This window comes from Prosopis cineraria, unplaced genomic scaffold (genome assembly GCF_029017545.1).
Source record: "Prosopis cineraria cultivar Desert tree isolate PC_DT_omini unplaced genomic scaffold, ASM2901754v1 PC7, whole genome shotgun sequence".
NCBI classification, from domain to species: Eukaryota; Viridiplantae; Streptophyta; class Magnoliopsida; order Fabales; family Fabaceae; genus Prosopis; species Prosopis cineraria.
Window position 1 is genome coordinate 33,363,714 of NW_026555338.1, and position 27,208 is coordinate 33,390,921.

Here is a 27,208-nt window from a genome sequence, read left to right on the forward strand (position 1 = left end):
ATTTTTATAATTTCATCAAGTTTTATTTTTAATTTTTATAATTTTTTTTTAATGTTTTCAGTCTAAAATTTTACTAAAATTGCATGACGATTGTTATTAAGTTCCTGTGAAACCAAAATCACTAAAAAATTTTTACACAAGTTAAAAGCAAAAGCTGATAAACTTCCTTATTTATTCTTAGAACAAAAGTTATGTGCCCTGGCAAGTAGGTAGGAAGCCAGGAGATGACAGAAGACAGAGAGCCTGCCGCTGTAACTGTTTAGCTTCATCTGATATGGAAAGACTTGCTGCTCCAATTCCCAGAATTAAAGTTCATCTGGTTCCCTCTTCTTCCCCTGTCATCAACATGCCTGATACGGCCTTCCATTGGGTTATGATGACTTTCGCCGCCATCGCTGTGAGTTTCGGCATTGCTTTTCCGCCGCCTCTCATTGTGCTCCGCCAATCTCCTCCGGCAGCTCCTCTTGGCATCATCAAATTCCGCTATGTCGTGGAACCTGCACATTCCCCATCAATGTTTCTAATAAGACGATCATTTTAAAGGCATAAAATTGAACCTTGCATTTGACATTCATGATTCTTTGAGCAAAAAGAACGTTCAGATCAAGTATCATAAATTGTAGTACTCTACTATTCCACTATTCCTTGCCTTCTTTACAGACACAAAATTCCTGGTTCAATGTTAGAGATGACTAGGGATGGATTACCTGCTACATTGCTGGCAAAACCTCTGCCTCAGCCCTGCAACCATCACAACAGAAGCCTTGGAATGAAACTCGCATACTTTATGGCGGCGATGGTATCTCTTTGCATCAGTCAAGTTAGCTCCACACCTCTCTGCTTGGCAGGAAGGTGCAGAAACTCTATAACCACCACTTGATCCTCTTCTGTTACTCCCACCAATTCCTTTCTTCTTGTCCTCTTCTACACGACCACCAGTACCGCCCCTCATTTCCTCTTCTTCCTCTTCTTCATCATCTGCTTCTTCAATTATTTTATGCTTTGACTGCTCAGTGGATGGTCGTTTCCTCTCAATACTCTTGGCCTCCATTGTGCAGCTGACAAAGAGGTGGGAGTGATGATGAGGAAGAAACCTGTGACTATGAGGAGCAATGAAGTGAAAGAAGGTTATTTATAGGAAGCACAAAGGTAGAAAAGACAAGGTGATTGCGAGTGTGTGGACCATTTAGTATCAACATAAGATTTTTTTCTGTTTGTATTTAGTGTAGGGGAGGCAATGGATGCATGGAGGAGGGGTCTGGAAGTTCTGATAACTTAACACAGGAAATTTTGGAATCCTGCAGTTAGTGGGTAGTGGGGATCGATCTTGTATAAATGGTGTTTTGGAAAATGATAGGCTTACAGATAAATACAAGCGAGTCAATTCCAAATGCTTCATTGTTGATGCTGAAGTACACCTGGAAGGAGGAGGATTTTGCCCTTTGTTTATTTTGTTACTCTAACGTTGCCGACCGTTTGAGTTGGACTTAGGTAGGCCTTATCTCTCTGTTCTACTTGGTTTTACTTCAATGGGAAAGATTAAGCATTTACCTAAGATATGCAGGATGAAGAGGCATTTATGCACTGGATTCAATATCTAATGTATTGTTAAGAGTCTTGCAGAAATAAATAGTTATACATTCACAGAATTTTGCATTCCTCTTCCTATTCTGTCCATGAGAATCAGAATGTAACACCTATCACTCTCTTACAGTGGGCTTGGTCCACCCCCTTCTTCCTTTTATTCTTCTTCTGTTTGTCACATAGTGAAGACTTGCAGAAAGGAGGACTCAGAAGAATACATTTGTGATATCATCTCAGAAGGTCCTTTTTTTTTTGGTTGTTTTCTTTTGCATTATGCAGTACAGTTGTGAAGAATTCTAATGTGGAAGGACAAATGAGAGAAGGCCTTGTGGTAGAAAATTCTTCATTGTCTTTTAATGAAAGATATGGAAGGGACAGCTACGTGGTCATAATCTTCAAGTGGTATGGAATTTGCTGAGTATGGAATTTGTTGGTCCCAAGCTTTTACATCAATTAAGCCTCAAGTTTGCGTCTAGTTTTCGCAGCCGAGTTTTGAAGTATGTGATCACGAAGTTTCCTTACAGCCTTCTTGAAAGATACAGCAAATCTCGATATTGCTCTTTTTTTTCCCCTCTTTTTTGATATCACTTGATATTGCCCTTTTGTAGACTTGCTTTTTCTCTGATTCATGGCATGTCGTTTTTGCTACTACTTTAGACGAGGACTTGTGCGTATCTGATTCTGGCCAACTTCAGACATAAGTGAATAAGTCCAAAAGGCCAACAATTAACTTATTTTTCTAGAGAAAATATTCATGCCAACTTGAGTTTCAGAATCTATTATATACCTCAATTTATCATGAAAACTAGTTAAAATACAAGTTCAATATTTCAAACTAAGTAGTTTATGAGTCTATCATGCCCTATAAGTGATCATTGTCCACTTATCCAAAATATCAAGCCCCTTTGCTACAACGTTTTCACTTTACATTCACAAGCAGCTTAACCGTTTGGGGTGATGGGAAAGTAAGTGAACATCACAGCTTGTTAGGAAAAGAAAAGAAAGCACAAAATTAAACTGACATTCATACAAACTATAGCTCCATCTTGTCACATCCATCTCCAAGCTGTCCCTTCAGATCCTCAGCACACCTGTACTCCGCTGTGTCAACAACGTTGGTATCAGCTTCTGCTGTAGTTGTCTCTCTAATGTTCTGGGTAGCCTTCTTTGTAGCGTCCCATGCAATGTCCGCTGTCTCCTTGGCTGCTGCTCCAACATCCTCCACAACCTCTGCTGCTTTCCTTGTCCCTTGTTTTGCTGCATCAGCCACGTACCCTGTCACTCCACCATCCTCATCATCATGACCCTGAAATGATAACATGAAAAAATGATTCTGCTATTGATACAGATATTGGGCAAGATCACAATATGTAAGATTACAAGGACGTACTTGAGGGCGTGGGTAAGCAGTTGAGAAGCACCTTGTGTTGGTGGCGATTAGGGGGACTGGAGGAAGACATGAATGGAGGTGTTTGGCAAATTGTTTGGAAGAGAGAAGAGGAAATCTGTTTGCCATTTTGGGTATGTGAGAAGATGATGGTGAGGTGGAGCGTGTAACCGTGTGAATTATAGTACTGCGAGGGAGAGTAGGAAAACAAAACGGAGAGAAGATAAAGAGGAGAGGTTGGGTCGGTGACACGTGGCGGAGTTAACACGAATGATAAGGATGAGTCATGAATTCTGGAGCTTTAGCTTTAAAGCTTGCATGACACTCGTAAGAATCTGCAGCCGGTGAGAAGAAAGGAAAGATAACATAGAAAGATGATTCTAACTTGACAAATCGAAAGATAAAATTAGATAAAAAAATATATCTTATATTTCTCAATCCGACGGTACTGTGCTAGTTAAAAAGAAAAAAAAAAGAAAATAAAAAGAAAAGAAACCGATGAGTACTGATAAAAGCCCATACCATAAACTGGGAAAGGGAATGCTGTTGCGCCCCTTATCATGCATCACGTTTCTGGAAGTACGGCACCTCGGATCTTATCCGGGTCATTAAAATAATCATATAGTAATAAAACGACAACCACCACCATAGCACGGTTCAGACTCCATTGTTGACTTGAGATGGCGGAAATCAAGATGATTGGAGTGGTGGGTGGTGGCCAAATGGGCTCCGGAATTGCCCAGGTCGCCGCCATGCACGCAATCGACGTCTCCCTCTTTGACACCGACCCTCAAGCCCTCGCCAGAGCCGCCACCTCCATCTCTGCTTCCATCAACCTTCTTGTTTCCAAACTTCGTCTCTCCCAAGTGAGCTACTTTCCCTCTTATGCTCTGTATTGATATTTTCAAGCATCTAGACTCGGTGGAAGCATTTTATGCTCTGCATCGTGTCCTTAGAACTGAAATTTAGGTCTGATTGATTTTGCTTCCTATCTGTTGTGTATTCGCTCTTTCTCGTTCGATCTTGAATATTTAGTCACATAATACCCCTTCACCCACTAAATAGACCAAATAAATAATGTGTTTTCTGTTCCCGTTAATCATACCAGTTCGTTTTCTAAGTTCAAGAGGGGGCCATTCTAAATTGGGATCATCCACAGATCATGGGTAGCTTAGCTATACGATTGCTTTGAATTCTGTAGTCCAATTATCCAACGGTATTTAATGACTCCCGGGAGAGGCAAGCCGGCATTACCAACTTTCTAAAATATCAGAATTAAATTTACATTTTTTAAGGGCCTAGTTGTGATGATTTGGAAAGTGATGCTTTATTCCTAGCTTGGGCTACAATGACAATGAAATCACGTGCTTAGTCGAACTGTCGTAAAATATTCATATGTAGGTAAAATTTTATAAAATTCTTCAGAGACCAAACATGCACATACACAATGTCGTTTTATTGTAATTTACTATATAAATTCATTCTCTTTACGGTGTTTGTGTCTTTCAATGTTTTGGCCTGTATAATTTTCAAGTATCGAATTCCAACAGGCGCAAGGTTCTGATATCTTGGGACGTCTGAGGTATATCTCAAATATGGAAGACTTCCATTCTGCTGATCTTATCATTGAAGCTATAGTAGAATCAGAAGATGTAAAGAAAACTTTATTTGTTCAACTAGACAAGATTGCTAAGAGTTCTGCCATTTTGGCGTCTAATACAAGTTCCATCTCGATCACTCGTCTAGCATTTTCAACAAGCAGGCCACAACAGGTTTTTAATGTGAAGCATTTCATCTATGGAGATTGAAGTGGTGTTTTCATTACTATAGATTTTATTTTGGCAAATCGCTGCTGCCAGAGTTTGTTACTTTACATTACAACAGATAGTTTATTTCCATGAGCTTGCAATGATTTCACGTATAAGTAGTAAAAAGTAATTGATTTCATCTGTAGGTAATCGGAATGCATTTTATGAATCCACCTCCTGTCATGAAACTGATTGAGATTGTGAGAGGGGCAGACACTTCAGATGAGACATTCAGGGCTACAAAAGCATTGTCTGAGAGGTTAGTTAATTTCTCCCAGATTCCTCTGGCTCTTTCTTGAAGATTTTGATTCCCTCCTATTCTTTATTCAAGTTTACCTCTGTCATTTTAAGTTGAACTTTCTAATCCTCCTCCTACTTGCTGCTTCTCTTCCCCACAATGAAATGTAAGCCTGAACGGGCAAATGCTGTGTGTATGACCGTGATGCGGTGGACTTAACACTAACGGATGCACTTTGAAGCTGATATGTTCCCATTCTTAATGATAGCAGATATGGAATCAGCATACATACCTGCAACAAATCTGAAGTGCATTGTTACAATCACAAGTCCTAAGTGAGATCCCATTCCAAAAAATTAATCCATTGGGTGGGAGACTCTTGAATTTATAAATCCTATTTCACATGTGAAGCTCCTTGACATGAGATTCATAACATACATTATATATAACATGTCAAGCTAAGGCCTGTCCATATTAATTAATATTATTTTCTAGAAATAAGATCATCTAGCAATTTTTCTTGAAATGCATCTGATCTTAGTCCTCAATTTTAGGATTATCCAATATCTCATCTTTCTTGTAACTTCATTTATAAAGTTTCCTCTCCTTTTCCACTTCTCTTATTTGGTAAATACAGCTTGATAAGCAAATCATATCATGTTTGCTGAAATGTACTAGTTGTTCAAAACATGCAGGCTGGGTAAGACAGTAATAACCTCTCAGGATTATTCGGGCTTCATAGTGAATCGAATCCTTATGCCGATGATAAATGAAGCATTCTTTGCTCTTTACACTGGAGTTGCAACTAAAGAGGATATTGATACAGGAATGAAGCTGGGAACTAATCATCCAATGGGTCCTTTGGAGCTTGCAGACTTCATTGGATTGGACGTTTGCCTGTCAATAATGAGAGTTCTTCATGCTGGCCTTGGTGACAATAAATACGCACCCTGCCCTCTGCTGGTCCAGTATGTTGATGCTGGTCGACTAGGAAGAAAACGAGGCATTGGGGTATATGTCTATCGTGAGGAGCCAAGGGTGAAGAAATTATCTCGTCTCTAAACTGTTTAGTTGGATTATAAAATGGCTTAGCAGCTCATCTGGATTAGTCCCATGGCAACTTTCAGACAGCTGAAATTGGAGTTGAATTTTACTGAAACCAATGGAATTCCAATGTATCAAATATAAAATTCTGTCGATTCTCACATAAATGTGGACAATGAAATTCCACTGCATGAAAGGAAACCCATGCCTAAAATGATAATAGGAGATACGGTGTAGCATGTAAAACTTTCAGATGCTTCTTAACCAACCAGGCAATCAGCACAATTTCTTGTTCTGCTGGCGTAGTTTTCTTGCTTTGTATAGTTTCTTTTGACTGGTGCGTATGTGAAGGGAATTATATGTTATGATTCATAAAACTAAAAATTGGTCGCTTTGAAAGAAGCTTTCATAATGGGTTTGTTCAATGGTCTGTGGCAACTGGCAAGTATGTAACAAGCTACCAGATGGTAGGAAATTTGTTTTTCAATTCACCGCAAGCATCATTTTGTTGGAAGTAAGTTTCTGGCTTGTCCAATAATGATGACACCACTGCTAAAGGTGCAAGTAAGATTGTACTCGATAGTGAACCTAAAGAAAAGTTACAGACTCCAGGGCCTAAAGTTAATTGGAAGAGATATTTGTATGTTGCAGACATCATTTTAGAATAAGAGGATGTGTAACTATAGCTGAACAGGGATAGAAAGATAGAATTTGGAGTTAAATAAATCTTGAAACTAGGTTTTTCATATTCAAATTACATCCCTAGGGATTCAACTCTTAACTTCACATGTTGATGGTTGCATTCTCATTGCTTGCCAGGAAAAAAAGGTTGTGCACTTTGTGAAATATGTGAGGGCAATGTGATCCACAAGGAAAAGTAAGTGGCTGTAGGGAGACTAGTGATTACAAAATAAAAGATTCTTATCATGACAATTGATTTTTATCTATTTACTAATATATTTTCAATAAGAAGTTCTATTCCTAGTCATCCTCGAGCACCCCGATTTCAACATAGCTGGACCTTCCTGGCTACCTACCACCCTATAATCACTCTAGAGGTGTCATCATTATTCGGCAGACGTTATAGTTGATAAGGATTGGATTAAGATAAAAGAAAGTGTATAGCATATATGGATAAGAACAAAAAGTAAGAAGAGAAAGCTTGAGACAGCTGAAGTTTTCCTTCGTCTGGGATTTGAGATCTGAGCAAGAAAAGCGATGAAGTTCCTGTTTCAGTGCCCCTGCTGCTCATGCTTCTGCTTCTTGAAGCCCAAGAAGGGAAAGGCAAAGCCAAAGGCCGAGGAAGTCAAGGAAGAGAAGCAAGAAACCAAGGAAAAAAAGAAAGAGTGATGCTACTGATTGCAAAATGCTCATGATGAAAGTTCATCTGTGATTGTTAGTCTCTCTTTTCCTTCTACTTCTCGCTTGTCTTCTAAACATGCTCATAATCTTGAGTCTGCTTTGTACTTCCTGAATATGCCATCCAGATACGAGTTTCAAATACAATGCCTTTAACTTCTAAGAATGGAAAATAACTTGCACTGTTTCTGTCATAATCATACTCATATTCTTGTGTATTCTGCTGTATAACCTAGACATGTTCTAACTTTGAAGGAGCAAGTTCTGTATTAAGCATAAAGCTTACTTCAATCTCCTCCCACGTGGTAATTATTCTCTCTGGAAAAGAATATTCATCCAGGCTCTAGGAGTTGGAAGTGAAAATCCTAGTTACAGACACAGTAGCTCTTTACTTTCAAAAGATAAGATAGCCAACGAAGAGGCAATCCAACAATTTCACGAGTTAAATTTGTTCAATACATCATATTTGAAGATCCAGAGTTGAAAATCAGAGTTGGCAGAGACAAGATCCTTGCTTAGATCTGTTTTTTCCTTGCTGCTTTTTGGCTCTTTTTGCGCATGATCGATCAAGTCAGACTCATCTGTATAATAGCTTTGTTTTTCTGTTCCCTCTGAATAATTTAGCCCGCATAGAGTTTGAGTGCTGTTTCAACCTTCAACCTTGATATTCCTTGCAAATAAAAAGAAGGTTAAAGTGGCAAATTTTGCCATATATTCTGTCACTTAACTTATAATAAGATATTTTTAAATAAAATTTTACATATTAATAAAATTTATTAAATATCTTTTACAATATAAAAATATAAATTTTTAAAAATGCTTTTCATTTAATATTCCATCAATAAAAGAATATTGAAAAGAAATAATATATGAAAAAAATAATATTATAAAAATTTTATTAATAAAATTTTATTTTTATTAAAGTATTTTATATTTTAGGATGTTGAATATTTTTAAAAATGTCTTATAATTTAAAATGGAGGGAGTATTATTTTTTGAGAAGTATTTGATAGTTTAAATTATTAAATAGTGTAAAATAAATTATGAACTTTTAAAAATAAAATTTTTAATAGTTTGTCATTAACTTCAGTCCATGGATGTTATGTGCGAAGTATAATAACTCGCAGTATGACATAGGCACAATATGTCAATATGATAAAAAGAAGTATAAATTTAATTATGAATTATTTTTTGAGGAGTATTAAATAGTCTTTGCTATAAAAAAAAAAGGGAGCATTCAACATTTTTCCTTCAATTGTGATCAAACACACTTTATTTTCATATTTATGAAATTTATAAAGTATTAATCTCTCTAATTATTTTGCCTTCATTTTGGATGTTTTTTTTTATAATAAAAAGTACTCCATGTTCATCAAAAAATAATTTATAATTAAATTTATATATTTATTATGCCAACGTGTCGTGTCTTAATGTCTGTGTTGTGTTATGTGTCATTGTGAGATTTATATAATGCTTATCATCTGAAGTTAATGGTAGGTTATTTAATGTTTAATTTTTGAAAATTTATGAGTCATTTTATATTATCTAATAACTTAACACTCTTTAAAAAATAATATATTATCAAATTTACACCTTTACTCTAAAAAGGAATTGAAAGATGAGGCCAGAACTGAGATACCTGCGATTCAATTCCTATTGAGCAGGAAACAAATTGACACCCTGGCAAAAGTTTCTGAGAGCAAATGAGAATAAAATCTCACAAGATATACAATAAAGAATCAAGTCTCTTGATCATAATTTTATTTTTACAAACTTTTTTATCATTAATTAATAATTTTAAAATAAATAATTAAATTTTTTTATTTAAAATAAAAATAATATATCTAGTTTCAGTTTTTTAATTATAGCTTTTGTTTAAATAATTATAATTTTTATTATGTGAATGATAAAAATAAAAAAACTTGTAACTTTTCAGGATTGATAAATAAACTCTGAAAATAACATATTTAAGTTATAATTTTTATTTAAAAAATTACAATTTTAATTTTACAAATTATAAAATTTAAATAAAAAATCATAATTTTTCATGTAAATTTTTTTAGTTATTGAAGTTTTGAAAATAGTCTCTCAAGACTTTTGTTTAAATAATTATAATTTTTTTATTAATATCAAAAAAATTGATTACAAACTTTAAAAAATCATAACATTTTAAAAAATTTGAATTGTTATATACATATTTTAACAAAATTTTATTGTCATTTTTTAAATTTTAATATTTCGTGTCATATCTTTTTCTATTATCTTTAAAAGAACAAGAAACAAACAAACATGTCAAATTTTATCATCGTACGTTACACTATGACTACTGTAACGAGGTTTGGTACGTGTACTGAAAAGAAAAAAAAAATAAAATGAAGAGATTAATTTTTAATTTAAAATAAGACGATGTTAAATAATAATTGTCAAAATATAATCTTACCAAAAACAAAAGGAGAGAGCTACTGCCATCAGATACATAGTACAAACTGCAACTGCCACAATTTTTTATTAATTATCATCATCATCATAATCTCAAAATATCTCATTACTATTGAATTTAAAAACAACAATCGGTTGGACGTTGAAAACTGCTCCATTAAATCAAATTGCTGAATGCAGAGTCATAACTCACTCCTTCCGTTTTAAATATAAAAGAAAACATACAACTTACACAATTTAAAAAAAATAGTTAATATAATAATTATATCTAAAAATAAAAAATAAACTAAATGATCCTTATAATTAATAAAATAAATTTTTATAGTAAAAATAGAACATTGAATTTATAAGAAATAATTTTTAAAAAAAATATAATAAATGTTTTTTAAAATTTATAATTTTTCTTATAAATGAAAGTGAAGAAAAAAATGATAATTTCTCTTATATTAAAAAATAGAATGGTACAAGGTAGGTTTAACTATTTCACTACAATCAAGAAAAAATATTTTTTTTTGGCTAAAAAAATAGTTAAGTCATTAATTTTGTTTAAAAATTAAATAAACTTTTAATTTTACATCTATTTAAATAAAAGTTTTTTAAATTTATATTACATTTTTTTCATAATTAACAGATTTAAATAGAGATAATATTATGAAAAACGTAATTAATACTCCCATTAAATGTCTTATATTGAGAAATTTTAAAATAAACCTAGTTCACGTCATCTATAATTTATTCAATAAAATTATACTCATTTAATTGAATAAAACTTTATGTGCTATTATTTTTAAAATTTTATTTTTCTAATAGAATTTTTATTTAATTTTAATTTTTTGTGATTATTAATACTAAAATTAATTTATATCTAATAGTATCTGAATTATCACGGTTTTAGTGGATGCCATGACTTTTCTTGCCCATAATTTCTGCCATCCTAAATATTTTTAAATACCACGCGGGGAGCAGAGAAAGAACACCGAAAACTAGAAGAAAAAGATGTTGGAGAACAGATGTTCAAATGGCGAAGAAACACAATCGAATCCTCTATTAGTAGAGGTCACGGATTGTGGAGAAGAAGCACAAGAGCACACCAGAATTAACAGCGGTGGTGGATGGTGGAGCAAAGCCTTGGACTTGGAGGAAGCCAAGATTCAACTCGTGTTTTCACTGCCTATGATTCTCACTAACGGGTTCTATTTCTTAGTCGGATTGGTTTCTGTCACGTTCGCCGGCCACCTTGGTGTCCTTCAACTTGCCGTCGCCACTCTAGCTAACTCATGGTTCAATGTCACAGGCGTCGCCGTTGTGGTGAGACATATTCTTTTCCTCTTTGCATGCTTATTTTCCCACACTACAATATTCTTAACACTTCAAGTACACTAGTTTTTGGTTCTAAATTCGAATCAAGGGGGAGTTATTGATTGGGTAGGTTAGGCAATTCCTAAATGGGATTGTTTGATCAAGACAACATTAAAGTGGGTATTGTCCCTCATTCCAACTTCTTTCTATTCAGCATATGTATTTGAAGAAGTTAATGCATGTGCTAACTAGATAGAGAGTTCAGAGTGCTTTCAAGACCCCTTGTTGACTGTGAGAGCCTGATGCTTTTTTATATGTATGAAGAGCCGCGTGCTCTTGATCCTTAATTTGTTTTTCATGTATGTTCTTGGACTATAACCTATAGCGTTTGGTGTTCAAGAAACCAAAACAACCCTCATTCTATTCTATCCCTCTTTGTTAATGACAAATCCATCACTTCACTATAAATTTTCGAACGAGCCCTTCGTTACCTTTTTACACAAGCTTAACAATTTAAGATCCCTGGTAACGGTTAGGGAAACAGGAAACTAATAAATCAATTATTTTGGTTGCCTTTGTTGAATACTTTATACATATTGTGCTTGCTTCAAATTGACTCTGTTTCCATTTAGTAAACTTTTCTTGCATTGAAATGTGTGGACGAAAGGGCTAATACAGATGTAGCTTGAATACATGAGGTGATCGTATAAAGAGGTAATGAGACCATTGGATTGGCTTCTTGATCTTAGTTTTCTCTAAACTCTGTTGCATTTTCCTGTGGTAGCTTTTCCACATACGGCTTGGAAATTGAACTCATATTATTCAATGATAACAAGCTGAGATGAAAGTATGGCTTACTTTTCTCAAAAATCATTAGAGCTAGGTCCATCCAGCATTATAGTTAAGGAACAAGTTCTTACAACATATTATGCCTTTATTCCTGTCTCAGGTAGGGTTAAGCGGGGCACTAGAGACATTATGTGGCCAAGGACTTGGAGCAGAAGAATATGAAATGTTGGGAATGTATCTTCAAGCCTCCTGCATCGTAATCCTTATCTTCTCCATCATTTGGTGCTTCATAAAATCATTCAGTCATTTCATTACATTCTTACTGTCTTGAAACTAGCTCTTCCCTCTGCTGCTATGATATGGTATGTCCCTGTACTTACCTTTCACTTCACCCATTTTCATTAACAATGCCTTTGTTAACTACGGATACGGATACAACTTTCAGAGTGTATTGAATTCAGTTTAATATCACTCTGAACTCATGAATCATACTGTATGTTAGATTATGCAAGCTTGGAGTACTGGGCCTTCGAGATTTTGGTTTTCATAACTGGATTACTGCCAGATTCAGAAATAACCACTTCATTGATCGCCATATGGTTGGGTATGATGCCTTTGTGTTTGTGTGCGCTTTGTGTTAGCCTCATTAATCATGATTAGTATTTGCAGTGTCAACACAGAAGTCATTGCCTACATGATTACTTATGGTCTGAGTGCAGCAGCAAGGTCAGAATCAATGAAGCATAGTTTCCGTTCCTTATTCTGTTTCTTGTCTTCCTCAATTAGCATTTTGATTAGATGTATTGAAAACTTAGAATCTTGACACAGCACCAGGGTTTCCAATGAACTGGGAGCGGACAGCCCAGAAGGAGCCAAATATGCCATGGGTGTGACTCTGAAGCTCTTTATCCTTCTTGCGTTGTGTGTTGTTGTAGCACTTTCACTATGGCATCTGGATTAAACTCTTCAGTAGAAGTCCTGAAATCTAACAAGAGTTTTCTTCCATGGCACCTTTAATTGCAATTTCTATACTACGTGATTCTGTGCAAAGCGTCTTGTCAGGTTTGAATTCCTCATAACATGAAGGTTGAAACCTGAAACTAAGTTTTCTAGTTGATCTTCATATTTATGTTCAGATCTTTTAAAGGAGAATTGATTTTGATACTTCAGGGGTGGCTAGAGGATGTGGTTGGCAACACTTGGCTGTATATGTCAACCTCGCAACTTTTTATCTCGTTGGTTTACCAATTTTTTTTCCCATGGATTTAAAGTTCAAACTACATGCCAAGGTAAAGAAAATAACTGGGTTATTTTTCATTACAGAGCAGCCTAGTTATATATATGTCATCCATATAACAATCTCTCTGTTTTTTTTTTTTTTAATGATGCAGGGCTTATGGATTGGGTTGATTTGTTGGCTGGCATGCCAAACAGGAACTCCCCCATTCTTCACAAAACATGCCACGTGGACTAGACTGAGCGTGTGAGGGGCTAGAAATACAAGCAGCCCACTTGTGTTTGAACTTGGCAAGCATGGTAATTTGTTTTAAATTCACCACTATTGTTGAAAGCACAAGTAAGATTGTCATCTATAGTGAACCTTGAAGCTACAAGTATCATGGGTTAAAAAAGCAAGCTAGAAGGAGGTGTTAAACAATGAATTATGAAATTAAGAAAGGCGATGAAGTTGTTCTTTCTGTGCCCTTGTTGCTCCTGCTGCTTGGTCTTGAGTAGAGCTTGGAATTCGGACGGGCCGGGCTTATTCAGGCTCGGCCCAAACAGGCCCGTGTCCTTAAAAAGCCCGAATAGTTAAGCCTGACCCGAATTTTTTCGGGCTTCGGGCGAACCAAATACCCGAATTTAATTTTTAAAATTATTTTTAATTATTTTTTAACTTTAAAATTACTTATTTTATTTTATAAAAAATGTAAAATATATTTTTTTTAATATTTAAATGATGTCTAAGGCTCAAATATATGGTATTTTACTGTAAAATGATCTAAAATTTAAAAATTAATTAATATTTATTATATTTTATATATTTTTAAAAATATATTTTTTTATTTGAGTATTTGGGCCAAGCCCGAACCCGATCGAGCTTGGCCCAAATATAAAAAAAATCTTTTTTTTAAGCTTGATTTTAAAAATTTTTAAAATAATTCGAGCTAACTTGTTGTGTTTAGTTTGAATTACAGACTTTAAAAGGCCTTAGAAATGTAAGGCGAATGCCAAGGAAGTAAACAAAGAGAATAAAGAGCGAGATTAGGATAAATACACACTAATACAGTATTACTGAATTAAAGAGATTATTTCTTCCACCTTCGCTTGCGCCTGAACCCTAAACCGCTAAACGTGATAGGTATCAGATTTCAGAGCATTTACTTTTCATACTCTCTCTCTGACCCTACGTTCTCTTTCCTCAATCACTAATTATTCAGAATCCACCAAATCCTTATTAATTGCGTCTAAATGAGAATGCAGCTTTAGCGTCGGCAATAATGGTAGATCCGGCCAGAAATGAGGCAGGGGCAATTCTCTCTCTCTCTCTGACCTTGAAAGACACGTAAATCCTCACAAAAGAAGGGAGTAACAAAGTGCGTGTTTGGGTTAAAAAAATTTATAGGTAAAATTAGAATTAATTGAAGTTAGTAAATTAAAGTAAATAAAAATATATGATTTTAACGTAATTTATATTTAAATATTTTTTATTAAGAAGTTAGTTCAATAAATTAAAATTTATTTAAATATTTTAATTTAAAAATTAATAAAAATATATAATGATAAAAATAATATGAATTTTCTTTTATATATTTTTGTGACAAGTTTGATATTTTTTTAAAAAATATTAAATTTAAAATAATAATTTTAAAAAAATAATTACAAATATAAAATCCATTGAATATAAAATTAGTAAAATTTGAATATTATTAAATTAAAAATAATGCAATTGAATTTTTATTATATGTGTTTTTCGCAATCTTTAAATTTAAATTAAGAATAACACAACTTAATATTAATATTCTTCTACGTATTTTTCTCCAGCTGTAAATTAAAAAGTTTTTCATATGTATTTTTTTTCTTCTTCTCCTTTCTTTTTTTTTTTATCCTAGGAATTGAGAACTTAAAAGACCATGAAAAGGTAAATCATTGATCTTTGTGCACGTGTCTAAATTTAGTTTGTGCAAGCGCCATATGGAGGAGAGAAAAAAGGTGACAAAAAAATAATTGTTATTTAAATATTCAATATCCCCACTAATCACAAAAGCCCAATGCTAGAAGACAGAAAAAGTAGCTTCGCCGCCAACGCCATGTTTAATCCGTAAGTCCATTAGAAATTAATTTTATCCAAACATAATTTTTTTTTTCTTTTCAAAGAGTTTTTAATATTCTAACTAAGGTTTGGGTAGCTCAAACCTCTGTTAGAACGTTATCCACACATAATCAAACACGTTTCTTGTCATAACTTTTGTATCGGCGTTCGCTCATCACATGTTTGGTGCATGTATTTATTGGGGAAAAAAATTTAAAAAGAAGAAATTATTTTCTTATTTTAAATAAAAATATGTTAAATAACACTTATAAAAATATTATAAGTAATACCATAAACAAAAAAAAGGATGATCATTTTTTTTTGAAAAATATTTTCTCTAATTCTATTTACAGGCTAAGGAGATAATAATTTTTTATTATATTTATAAGTTTCATCATTAAAATTTTATTATAAATTTTGTTTATCCTCCATCAAATGTTAGTGAGAGAAAATATATTATCAAAATATGTATATTTAATAAAAATAAAATTGAGAACTTATAAATTTTTTAAATAAAATTAATAAGCTTTAATTTTTTTTAAATTTTAGTGTAATATATTGAAAGTAACTTATAAGTAAAGTTAAAAGAATAAGTCATAAATATTGATTCGAATAGTTATAAATGAAATTTTTAATTGCAAACTAAAAATTATATTTAAATATTTTATTTATAGTTGAAGCTTTTAAATTTATAATTATTTGACTTGATATTTATAACTTATTTTTCAAAACATTTTATTGGGATCTAATTATATAACATAAATTTTCTTTGAATTAGTGTTTCTCCTTGTAACTACCACAATTCATTACTATTTACTCCCTCTATTTAAAAAAATAAAGCATTTTTTGAAAGGTTAGATGTTTAAAAATGTAAAATATTTTTAATTTTTTAAGATATAATCATTATCTTTTTTAAAAAAAAGTGTCAATGTTGAATAAATTACTTTATATTTATTTTAGGGTGAAACAATCTATTAAATAAGGGTAACTATAAAAAGATAGAGTTAATTTGAAAATAAATAAATATTTTATTGAAGAGTAAAATTTGATTAAAAATACCTTATATTTTTTAATAGAGAAAGTAATATTTATTATTAAAAAGTAATTTGAAATTTTTTATGTGATACACTAAAAATATAAAAACAATTTACCTAATTACATTTTCTAATAAATTAGTTAATTATTTTTAAATTGACATAATCTTTTTTTATTTACCCTTAATAGGGTGTCTTACTTAAAGGTGGAGAGTTAATTGATTTATTTATTAAAAATAGTTTTAGAAAAAACTCATTAATTTTTTTATCTGTACTTCTGTAGTATTTCTTTAATTCTATTTATAAATTCTTTTAATATATTTTATCAGAATAAAAAAATCTTAAAATTTATTAATTATGTTTAAAAATTTACTAAGTTTTTAATTTTGTTTTTATTAAATATATATATATATATATATTAACAATCTATTTTTCTCTTCAACATGCAATAGAGGGTAAAAGAAAAAACTTGTAATAAAAATTTAATTACGTGACTTATAAATAAGATCCAAAAAATCATATCTCCCTATCATATAAATACAATTAAAGGAGGGAGTATGTTTTTTATAGTATTATCATAATTAGACCAAATTGGCCAGTCTGAACGGTTGAATTGGGAATCGATCATAAGTTTAACAGGTTACAATAAAAACTATTCATTCTGCAAACTGGTCAAAAAACTAGTTGAACCAATCAAATTTGACAAAATTAGTGGACAAATTGGTCAAATCGGTCCTGCTATTTTTTAATTTTAAAATTCTAATTCATATTTTTAAACTAAAATTAATGTCTATTTATACTTAATAAGTATTGATAAATGAAGAAAAATGAAAAAAAAAACATAAGAAATGTGTGTATATATGTTTTAAAGTTATAAATCATAAATTATGAAGTAAGTATATATATTTTGGATTAAAATGAAGAAATATCAATGGATATTACTTTTTTTAAAAAATTTAAAAATTTATTATTGTTATTATATATAAATATTTCATATTATTTTAATAATATATTATTTAAATATATCAATTTATTCATGAATGGTTGAATCATGGTTTAAACCATGGTTTGATCATTAAATTATAAACTAATTCATTGATGCCCTATTCAATTTATTGATCGACTTGATTTTCATAACATTAGTTTTTAATGCAATTACCATCATCATATTACATTAATTACATTGCTTATTATGCTAAAGTAAATTACAGTGTTTCAAAATTTATTGTAAAGGACCTGCCACGACATAAGCCATTCATATGCAAAGTATGACCTAAGCTAATTAACAAATTAATACAAAAAAATAAAATAAAATGTATTTCTTTTACTATTATGGGCAGATGCCAACGATCGACTCAACAAAATATAAATCTTCGTCTAAAAAAAGAACAAAATCTAAATCCAAAACTCAGAAGAAGGGATGTAAATGATATACTCCTAGTCCTGGGTGAATATCTCTTTGGAAATATATTAGTCAAGAATCACACAAAAAAATTTACATTAATAAAGGATTAATAAATTTTGAAATTGCATTATAGTGCTTCAATCATTGACTATATTAATTTTTTAAGTGAAAAGATCAAATTATCCTTAAAATTTAAAATAATAAAAAAAGCTAACCCTTACTACTATTGTTGGCACTAGCTGCAAGACCACCATTAGAGCCCCTACCAACTTTAAAAATTCACTTAGAATTAACAATAATTTATTCAGGTCTAAATAAGTTAAAAAATATAGGATAAACTTAATTACACGTGTTAATCCTTGATCAATAAATATCTATTTGAGTTTTGATAATAACTCATTTATGATTAGCAATAATACATTCAAACATTCAAACATTTAACGAATAAAATGTATGAAATTTTAAAGTTCATAATTTGTAATTGTCCATATTAAATTAACAAGTAATATTAATAAAATAACAAATGTCGTTTAAGAACTAAAAATACATTATTATGTTATAATATAGAAATAGTTATAAGTTACTTTACTACTTATATCTTTTTGCCACATATATAATTAAAAGGGATCATGCCACCAAGCTTTTTTAGATAGTTAAGGGGTCATGTGATCAAACTCTCCTTTTGTCACTTTTGCCAATTATTTTTTAACAAAGTTATTGCTAGTGTTGAAGTTTTAGTGACCGGCCATAGGGTAGGGGCTCCAGCAATAGTGGGGAATGGCTTTTTTTTTAAAAAAAATTTTAAACTTAGGAATAATTTAATCATTTCACATAAAAATAATATTAATTCAAGACTCAAGAACTGCAGCATAATTTTAAAATATATTAATTTTTGATTGATATAAAATTTGCTCCCATGTTTATTGACTAATATTTTCCTTGTCTTTTTTGGTCAGTTGGTATTTTGCATGTTGCATCCTATTATTGCTCCTGCAGTCTCGTTTATATGTTAGGAGATTATTTGGTTTGGTTTTATTTGTAGGGTATTTTTTTTACTTTTATGTTTATTTTTATTTTTTATTAAATGTTGAAAAAGTTATTAAATTTTGAAGCATTTTATTTTAAAAGTATATATATAATAAAGATAAAGTTAAAAAAATTTTAAATGATAATAATAATGTTTAATATTTTATTTAATTCCGGTAAAAATAGTTGCTAAATGATACTAAAATATCACTCATTTTATTTATAACTAATAAGTTAGTTACTACAAGAAAAATACTTGAAAAAGCGAGACATTTTATGTCAAATTCTTACCAACCGAAAAAATTACATCATTTTACGACGGCAAGAATCAATAATAGCTGCCTCCTAAAAAATTGACCAAAAAAGAAAGCAATGGGAAGAAGAGCCATTGAGTTGGAGGCAGACTCGGGCATGCATAAGAGGCACATGCGTGAATGTGAACAATTTCTCCTTTTCTTGCCCCACTTCTTTAAATTCTCAGAGTCTCCTCTAATGGGACGTGGACACACAGATATTGAACAACAAAAGTTGTAAATTGCAATTCAATGTACCACGCAGAGAGCAGAAGCAGCAAGATGACAAAGATGTTGGAATGCACAGGTTCAAACGGCGACGACGCACAGTCCAGGCCCCTTACATCAGAGCTCACCGATGATGGAGAGGACGCAGAAGCACCAGAACACACAAGAATTAACGGCGCTGATGGATGCTGGGGCAAAATCTTGGACTTGAAGGAGGCCAAGAATCAACTCGTGTTTTCGCTACCTATGATTATTACTAACGTCTCCTATTTCTTTGTCGCTCTGGTTTCTGTCATGTTCGCCGGCCACCCTGGCACCTTCAGCTTGCTGGTGCCACTCTAGTTAACTCGTGGTTCACTGTCACTGGCGCCGCCGTTATGGTAAGAGCCTTATCCTTTTCTTTTTATATGCTTATTTTTTTACACCAGAGTATTCTCAACACCGCAACTAAACTACAATGTGAGTAAATTCTAATCCGACAATGAATCCGGGCCTAATGAAATGGGTAGGTTAGGCATTTCCTAAATGGGATTGTTTGGTTCGTTTTCCTTTTATTCGAGATAAGATTGAAAACGTGGTATTTCATAGCAAACCATTATTTACATTGTAAATTATACCGCCTCATTTCTTCGATCAATCTTCCAAACAATAAGTGGATTTTCTCCTTCATTTCAACCTCATTGAAATCAGCATATATTCAAAGAAGTTAATATTAATACCTGTGTTAACTAGTTGGTGAATTGGTTTATAGCAAGACCCATGAGATAGGTACAGAGTTCAAAGTGCTTTCACGACACACAGCTGATAAAATGAGCCTGATACGTTTTGAATTTTGATGTGTGTAAGGAGCCATGAGCTCCTGATCCTTAATTTGTCTTACTTGTAAGACTTAGATAACAAATTGAGACAATGCATGTAGGGTAGCTTTTCCAAGTAGATTGAGAAATTGAACTGATTTGCCATGAAATTATTCAGTGATAACAAATTGAGATGAAAGTATGGCTTACTTTTCCTACAAATTATAAGAGCTAGGTCCATCAAGCATTCAGGAACAAGTTCTCACATCATATTCTTCTCTTTATTCATGTCTAAGGTTGGGTGAAGTGGGGCACTAGAGACATTATGTGGGCAGGGATTTGGAGCAAAAGAATATGAAATGTTGGGAGTGTATCTTCAAGCCTGTTGCATCATATCCCTCATCTTCTCCACCATTAGATCCATCATTTGGTGCTTCACAAAATCTATCTTATCTTGCTTCATCAATCTCAAGACATTTCAAGCACAGCTGCTCTCTATATGAAGTTTCTTGTCCCGGCATTATTTGCATATGGATTCCTTCAGGACTTCTTGAGGTTCCTTCAAACACAATCTGTTGTGATGCCATTGGTGGTCCTCTCTACTCTTCCACTTCTGATTCATATTGGCATGGCATGTGCCTTGGTCCATTTGACATCTTTGTGTTTTAAGGGTGCTGCCATTGAAGTTTCTATCACTTTTTGGGTAGCAATGCTTTTGTTGGCATTGTATGTGGTGAATGCAAGGAAGTTCAAGGACACTTGGACAGGGTTCTCTTTTCAGTCTTTCGTTACATCCTCACTGTCTTGAAACTAGCTCTTCCCTCTGCTGGTATGGTCTGGTATGTTTCTCCACTTACCTTCCACTTCACCCATTTCCATTCGCAAATTTGTTAACTACAGATGCAGTTACTGTTACAACTTTTAGGGAGTGCAATCTCATTTCAGTTTAATGCCTCACTCTGAACTTATGAATCATTCTGTATGTTATATTATGCAGGCTCGGAGTACTGGGCCTTCGAGATTTTGGTTTTCTTAGCTGGATTACTGCCAGATTCAGAGATAACCACTTCACTGATTGCAATATGGGATGATTGTGATGCCTTTGCATTTGTGTATGCTTTGTGTTAACCTCATTAATCATCATTAATATTTGCAGTGTCAACACAGAAGCCATTGCCTACATGATTTCTTATGGTCTGAGTGCAGCAGCAAGGTCAGAAATAATGATTAATGACACATAGTTTCCGCTCCTTATTCTGCTTTATGTCTTCCTGAATTGGCATTCTGATTACATGCATTGAAAAGTTAGAATCTTGGCACAGCACGAGGGTTTCCAATGAATTGGGAGCAGACAACGTAGATGGAGCTAAGCACACTATCGTTCTTTCGTTGTGTATTGTCATAGCACTAGCACTTGGTCATAGCATCTGGAGTCAACTGCTCAGTAGCAGTTCTGTGATCAAGCAAGAGTTTGCTTCTATGACACCCCTACTAGTAACTTCTATACTTCTTGATTCCGTGCAATGTGTCATATCAGGTTTGAATTCCTCATAACCTGAAGGTTGAAGCTGCATGTCTTGCAGTTGAACCATTTATCTCCCCTTCGTCTTCTTCCCTGATAAAAGATGGAGGATGGTGAAAGAATTAGTATCCGAGGCCAAAGTCTGGGCAAACCTAACTAAATCATTAGCATTCTTAACATATTCCCTAAGCACAAAGTTAATGTTAACAATCCAATCTCTACCTAAGATCAGTCAGGCTTCCTGGATGATATCCTAATAGAGGTGATTCTGTGGGAAGTACCTCATGGATCATGTTTGTAGCAACGCCACAGTCAGAATTTACATTCACTCTCCTGATTCCGAGTTTCCAGCGGTCGTTTAATCCAATGGTAATAGCATTTACCTTAGAAATGGTTGGTGGTAGAGGCTCCATCTTTGAACGGAACCCCCAAGATCCATCTACCATTATGTTGTCTAATAATTCCTCCCGCTGCACTTCCTCTCTTCTGTAGACACGAAGCGTCCGTCTCTGAGTGTAGGAGTCAGCATCTGGTTGGCAGTGGCCGCTTCTTGAGTTACCGCTTCCTCCTTGGAAAATCCTGCCGCTTGTATTTCGAGTTTCATCTTGGCAAAATTGGTAACACAAAACAAAGCAGAGTTTTGAAGATGATTGCATTCACGGCTCCAAAAGTGTACTATTTATCAGAGTTCAACAGTCAAACTGTAGTTTTGTAGTTTATTATTATCACAATCAAATCAAACAGCCAAATTGAAGTTTCGTGTCTTTGAAATATCACCATGAAGCAGGGTTTAGGTCAGATTCAGCATCTTAAATATTCTACTTCTCTTGTCCAGTCAAAAGAGTGAGATAGATCAGGTAGACATGCCATGCACCAGAATAAATGGGTAAAATATCACTTTAGGGTTATGTGTAATTTTTTATATATGAATTTTTTGGAAAGGACACGTGTGAAAAACTTTTAATGGTGGGGGGAAAAAATCCGACCGAACGGACATTAGAGAGAGGGAGAGATTGGACCACCAATGCACCTCTCTATCACAGTGCTGGCCACATGGTCTAACCAAAACTGGATGTGTCATTACTTGTAAAGCTACCTCTTGTTCCCGCTTCCTTCTCAAAATTTGGAAATCCAATCACGTATTGTATTTCACATATTATCAGATACTTTTGGATTGATAAAAAATAATATCAATATCAAAGAACATTAACATTTTACAATGATAAATAATTAAAAGATCTGGAATTTTTGTTGAGTGCATGGTTTGGTTTTTGAAATATGAAAACACCTTCAATTCATGTTGAGCGCAATCTCATGTTCAAGCGAACATCATAATAATGTCAGCCAGTTAATTCATATGTACTAAAAAAAAAAAAAAAACAACTAAGGGTGATATGAGTAATAAATATTCTCTTCATTTAAGCTAGGGGTTGAAGGTTTGAACGCCAACTCCTATATATATACCAATTTAATTAGTTGAGATCTATGAATTACTCCCAACAACTCGAGAGGGATAAGGCTTGTTTGGTTTTATTTTCTGTTTTTATATTCTTAAAACAATTATGTACAATAGTTTTTCAAAACAAGTTTTGAAAAAAAAATTAAAAAAACTATTTGAATCATTATTTTGAAAATTAGTTTGAATTGATAAAACAAATGGTGAAATAATTATATTTGAAAGTATTATATTTTCCGTCATTTCCCTAGTTTTGCATAACAAAAAGTAACAAAACATTTAAAAAATGTTCTGGGTTTTTAGTTTTACAAACTAACTTTTAATTTTTTTTTTCAGAACAAACACCATATTTTCAAATAGTTTTTTTATTTCTCAGGACAAAAAATTATTTTAAAAACCAGTTATCAGACAGGTCCATATTCCTTGTTACCAACAGAATTTGCTCCTTATACTTACCGAAAAAAATATATTAAAAAAGAAAGTGCTAATATTTTGGGAAAATATAATATGAAAATCCAGGAAACTAAAAGACATAATGCACCGGGGAAAAGTATGCAAGGAAATATCAAAAAGTCACCAGCCTAATAAATTTTATGAACCCAAAAACGATTGAATGAGAAAGGCAGGAGATGTGTTTGATTTTCAACCTCAGAAGAGTCTCTCTCAATCTCATGCACTAATTAAGTCGGGCATGACCGACATTGCATTTACAATCTCAGTAACATTTCCATAGCACTGCCTCACCATTAATGGAGAAGAATGCTATAAATATAAGCTATATATACATATAACGGAGTAATAAAATTTTGTTCAAATCCAACAACTAAAGCACTTTTGTAATTTCAGCTTAAATTTACCCCCGAAAAAAAAAATTGTTGACCAGAGAAGAGAAAGGCAAGAAAATACAGCATGAGTCAGGCTCGAATGAAGGTAAAGGAACCGATACAGACTTCACTGCGGCTGATGGCAAAAAGTGAATATACTAAAAGAGCACAGGGGAAAAGTGAACAAGGCCACAAGTCCAAGGCTGTAGAAATTTATTATAGATTAGCACTTTTTATATCATTATTTTACGTTTGAACCACTAAATAGTCTCAACAATTATTATACAAACATTGGCACATGAGCTATCTTTCCGAAAGATTAGAGAAGAAATTAATGTATCATTATTGCCTATACCGTAATAAGATTAAGGGTCTAGATGGACTCAACTCACTCAGCAATAATAGAAGTGTCATCGAATGCATGGCTAAGCGGCCGGGTGAAAGGTTGTGACGGCTTGACAATAACACTGGATCGGAATCTCAAGCATACAGCTATATACTTGTTCAAAAAGTTTCATGGTGTTATATATTTGTTCAACCTGATCTAAATTAGCCTACGCATTTGTGCTAATTATTGATTTAAGATGGTTTGACATGCATACACTTCTCCCACTTCTTTTATGCTATCTTCGATAAAAAATATAATACATTTTTAATTGAATCTTATTTTTTAATAAAATGATTACCTACTTTTAAACTAATTATATTTTTTTTCATATTTACTCTTATTACACATCTTATAATAAATATAAAGTCATTGTCAATAAATACATTTTTAAAAAAACGATAATAATTATACATTAAAAAATTAAAAATAACTTATATTTTTAAATATTTAATTTTTTAAAAAATATTTTACACTTTTAAACGAAGGAAGTATTTAAAAATAATTTACATCATGTTTCATTGAAATTAACAAAAATTTCAAAAATCGTTAGTTTTATTAAAAAATTTAATTCTGTTTATATTAAAAATATATATATATACACACATATATATATTGATAATATATTTTTTCTTATTAATATTAAATAGATAATAAAAATTTAGGATAAAAACATATCTTGTGGGCGAGAAAAAATTTTCCTTCAAAAAAACGGTAAAGGGAGCAATGAAGTGAAGGCAGTCTCACCATGCTGTTGGTATGGAACAGGGCTCTGGTCCAATCACTTCTAGGACTACATTAACTCAATTTGCCTCCACCCACTACGGTTTGGCCACGTGTGTCCACCTTAGCATCACGCGCCGTATCCTCGCAATTTACACGCTTGCTCCTGCCCCACCTTCCCTTTTCTCTCTCATCTACCCCATGCAATGGGTAATCTCTGTCCTTTCCCCTCATCATTTCCTCTTTTTATACAGCTCTCATCTTTTTCCTCCTTCCTAGGTCCTGCTTCTGCTACCTCCAGCTTTCCCATCATCATGGAGTCTCGTTTACCTCTCCCCCTTCTCCTCCTTACTCTCTCCCTCCTCTCTCTCTCCCATGCTCGTAACTTCTACGCTGGTAATCGAGATGGTTGGGTCTTGAACCCCTCCGAGAGTTACACCCAATGGTCTTCTCGCAACAGATTTCAGATCAATGACGTTCTCAGTGAGTTCTCCCACTTCATTCCCCTCTTCACTTTCTTTCTTACTCTAACTCTAACTTCACCGGGCTCACTATTAATTATGGCTTGCACTGATGTTATGTTGTTGTTGTTGCTGTTGTTAGTATTTAAGTACCAGAAGGGTTCGGACTCGGTGTTGGAGGTGAACAAGGAGGATTACGACAAGTGTAACACCAAGAACCCCATCAAAAAGTTTGAAGATGGCGATTCGCAGTTCACGTTTGATCGATCCGGACCTTTCTACTTTATCAGTGGACATGATGGGAATTGTGAGAAGGGTCAGAAGTTGACTGTTGTTGTCTTGTCTGTCCGATCATCACGGCCCGGAATGCCTCCGGCACCTCCCTCTACTCCCAAAGCTCCTTCTCCTTCTGGTGGGGGAACCCCCGTTTCACCTCCTGGCTCTCCGGTGACCACTCCTACCGTGCCCTCCCCGTCCGGTAACCCTCCGCCGTCCACCCCGTCAACTCCATCACCGGGAACTTCTCCCAAAGCTCCTGCTCCTTCTGGTGGAGGAACCCCTGTTTCACCTCCCGGCTCTCCAGTGACCACGCCTACCGTGCCTTCCCCGTCCGGTAACCCTCCGCCGTCCACCCCAGCATCTCCATCACCGGAAACTTCTCCCAAAGCTCCATCCACCTCGCCCTATCCACCATCTCAGGCACCGGGAGGCTCTATGACGACGCCATCTCCAGGGAACAGTCCTCCGGTCACTTCACAGCCACCGGCCTACGCACCTGGACACTCGACTCCGGTGGGTAATTCTCCATCCACGACACCATCTTCACCCACTATGGCGCCGGCCAATGCGCCAGGACAATCATCTCCGGTGGGTAATTCTCCATCCATGACACCGTACCCACCATCTATGGCTCCGGGAGGATCTCCGACGGGAACGTCTCCAATGGGCAGTCCTCCGATGGGTTTGGTGTCACCGGCGATGTCTCCATCAGTCTTATCTCCTGCTACTTCACCAGCATCATCGTCGCCTATGGCATCCCCGCCGGAACCCACCGAAACCACCCCATCACCGTCGTCTTCGACCGTCCCAGGATCACCATCCGGTTCACCGGCGTTGGGCCCTGCAGGAGGTTCTACAGCACCCTCAGTGTCCAACGAGGCGACACCGCAACCATCATCAGCATGGCCTGAAACTGCTCCGAAGTTGTTGGTATATGCGGTTACTATGATGGTCGGTGCTGCTCTCGGTACCATTTTTGGTGCTAATAAGAAAACATGACACTATTAAAAATATTTGAATTATTTAGCGGAGACCGGAGAGTTGTGTGTGTGAAGGATTCATTAGGAGTTAAATTCGTTTTTCCTTTTATCCATATTGTTACCTTGTTACCTACTTTTGTATTTAATTTTTCGTATGATTTTCTGATTACTTGCTGTTATTATTTGGACGCAAGAGATCTCGTCTCGTACTTTATACATCAGCATGTATGAGTTTCAGTTTTTGTGACTTTGGATCCTCTGGTTCAAAGGTTCAGTGTTTACCACTCTGCGTTATCCTTAGGTGATTCAATTTTAAAATTTGCGTTCGAATTCCTATTTTCGCGTTTTATTTTATTAATTTTTTTCTCATCTTATTTTAAAATTATTATTGTTTCACGAGCCTAATACAGGATAAATTTTTTCCGGATACATGCATGCCTCCATTTATTGATCCCACTTTTTCTCTTTCTTATCACAAATGCTCTGCTTTTGAGTTTCTCTTTATTTTTGGCCGACGCTCTGCTTTTTAGCTTCACTG

General features: G+C 34.0%; 4 protein-coding genes and 2 pseudogenes across 5 annotated transcripts; 4 read left to right on the top strand and 2 right to left on the bottom strand.

Annotated features, from left to right (window-relative positions):
* Nucleotides 1-96: 96 nt before the first annotated feature.
* On the bottom strand, nt 97-3,629 carry LOC129316127 (squamosa promoter-binding protein 1-like). Its single transcript, XM_054960397.1, has 4 exons — nt 3,494-3,629; nt 2,975-3,306; nt 708-2,890; nt 97-497 (listed from the first exon to the last, which is right to left on the bottom strand). Exons 3-4 carry the CDS (start codon nt 1,049-1,051, stop codon nt 266-268), a joined length of 576 nt encoding a protein of 191 aa, XP_054816372.1. The 5' UTR covers nt 1,052-2,890; nt 2,975-3,306; nt 3,494-3,629; the 3' UTR covers nt 97-265.
* Nucleotides 3,506-6,356, top strand: LOC129316124 (uncharacterized). Of its 2 annotated transcripts, none has more exons than XM_054960394.1 (4): nt 3,506-3,837; nt 4,522-4,752; nt 4,926-5,038; nt 5,713-6,356. In XM_054960394.1, exons 1-4 carry the CDS (start codon nt 3,652-3,654, stop codon nt 6,077-6,079), a joined length of 897 nt encoding a protein of 298 aa, XP_054816369.1. In that variant the 5' UTR covers nt 3,506-3,651; the 3' UTR covers nt 6,080-6,356. The 2 variants fall into 2 exon arrangements, with proteins under 2 accessions (XP_054816369.1, XP_054816370.1); XM_054960395.1 differs by having other exon boundaries at nt 4,522-4,743.
* Nucleotides 6,357-10,797: 4,441 nt separating this feature from the next.
* LOC129316763 (protein DETOXIFICATION 18-like) lies at nt 10,798-13,644 on the top strand (annotated as a pseudogene).
* A 5,496-nt stretch (nt 13,645-19,140) lies between these two features.
* LOC129316764 (protein DETOXIFICATION 19-like) lies at nt 19,141-21,281 on the top strand (annotated as a pseudogene).
* On the bottom strand, nt 20,983-22,218 carry LOC129316765 (uncharacterized). The gene is made up of 2 exons (XM_054961144.1): nt 21,844-22,218; nt 20,983-21,655 (listed from the first exon to the last, which is right to left on the bottom strand). Exons 1-2 carry the CDS (start codon nt 22,216-22,218, stop codon nt 21,569-21,571), a joined length of 462 nt encoding a protein of 153 aa, XP_054817119.1. The 3' UTR covers nt 20,983-21,568.
* A 2,976-nt stretch (nt 22,219-25,194) lies between these two features.
* Nucleotides 25,195-26,839, top strand: LOC129315024 (early nodulin-like protein 2). The gene is made up of 2 exons (XM_054958519.1): nt 25,195-25,433; nt 25,554-26,839. The coding sequence occupies exons 1-2, from the start codon at nt 25,265-25,267 to the stop codon at nt 26,687-26,689; spliced, it is 1,305 nt and encodes a 434-aa protein (XP_054814494.1). The 5' UTR covers nt 25,195-25,264; the 3' UTR covers nt 26,690-26,839.
* Nucleotides 26,840-27,208: the final 369 nt, after the last annotated feature.

Coding starts and splice junctions, on each gene's coding strand:
- LOC129316127 (XM_054960397.1), bottom strand. CDS start 1,051: ATGGAGGCCAAGAGTATTGAGAGGAAACGACCATCCACTGAGCAGTCA. Junction 498..707: donor TTTTGCCAGCAATGTAGCAG/GTAATCCATCCC, acceptor GGGAATGTGCAG/GTTCCACGACATAGCGGAAT.
- LOC129316124 (XM_054960394.1), top strand. CDS start 3,652: ATGGCGGAAATCAAGATGATTGGAGTGGTGGGTGGTGGCCAAATGGGC. Junction 3,838..4,521: donor CCAAACTTCGTCTCTCCCAA/GTGAGCTACTTT, acceptor GAATTCCAACAG/GCGCAAGGTTCTGATATCTT. Junction 5,039..5,712: donor ACAAAAGCATTGTCTGAGAG/GTTAGTTAATTT, acceptor CAAAACATGCAG/GCTGGGTAAGACAGTAATAA.
- LOC129316765 (XM_054961144.1), bottom strand. CDS start 22,218: ATGCAATCATCTTCAAAACTCTGCTTTGTTTTGTGTTACCAATTTTGC. Junction 21,656..21,843: donor CTACAAACATGATCCATGAG/GTACTTCCCACA, acceptor ATCTTTTATCAG/GGAAGAAGACGAAGGGGAGA.
- LOC129315024 (XM_054958519.1), top strand. CDS start 25,265: ATGGAGTCTCGTTTACCTCTCCCCCTTCTCCTCCTTACTCTCTCCCTC. Junction 25,434..25,553: donor TCAGATCAATGACGTTCTCA/GTGAGTTCTCCC, acceptor TGCTGTTGTTAG/TATTTAAGTACCAGAAGGGT.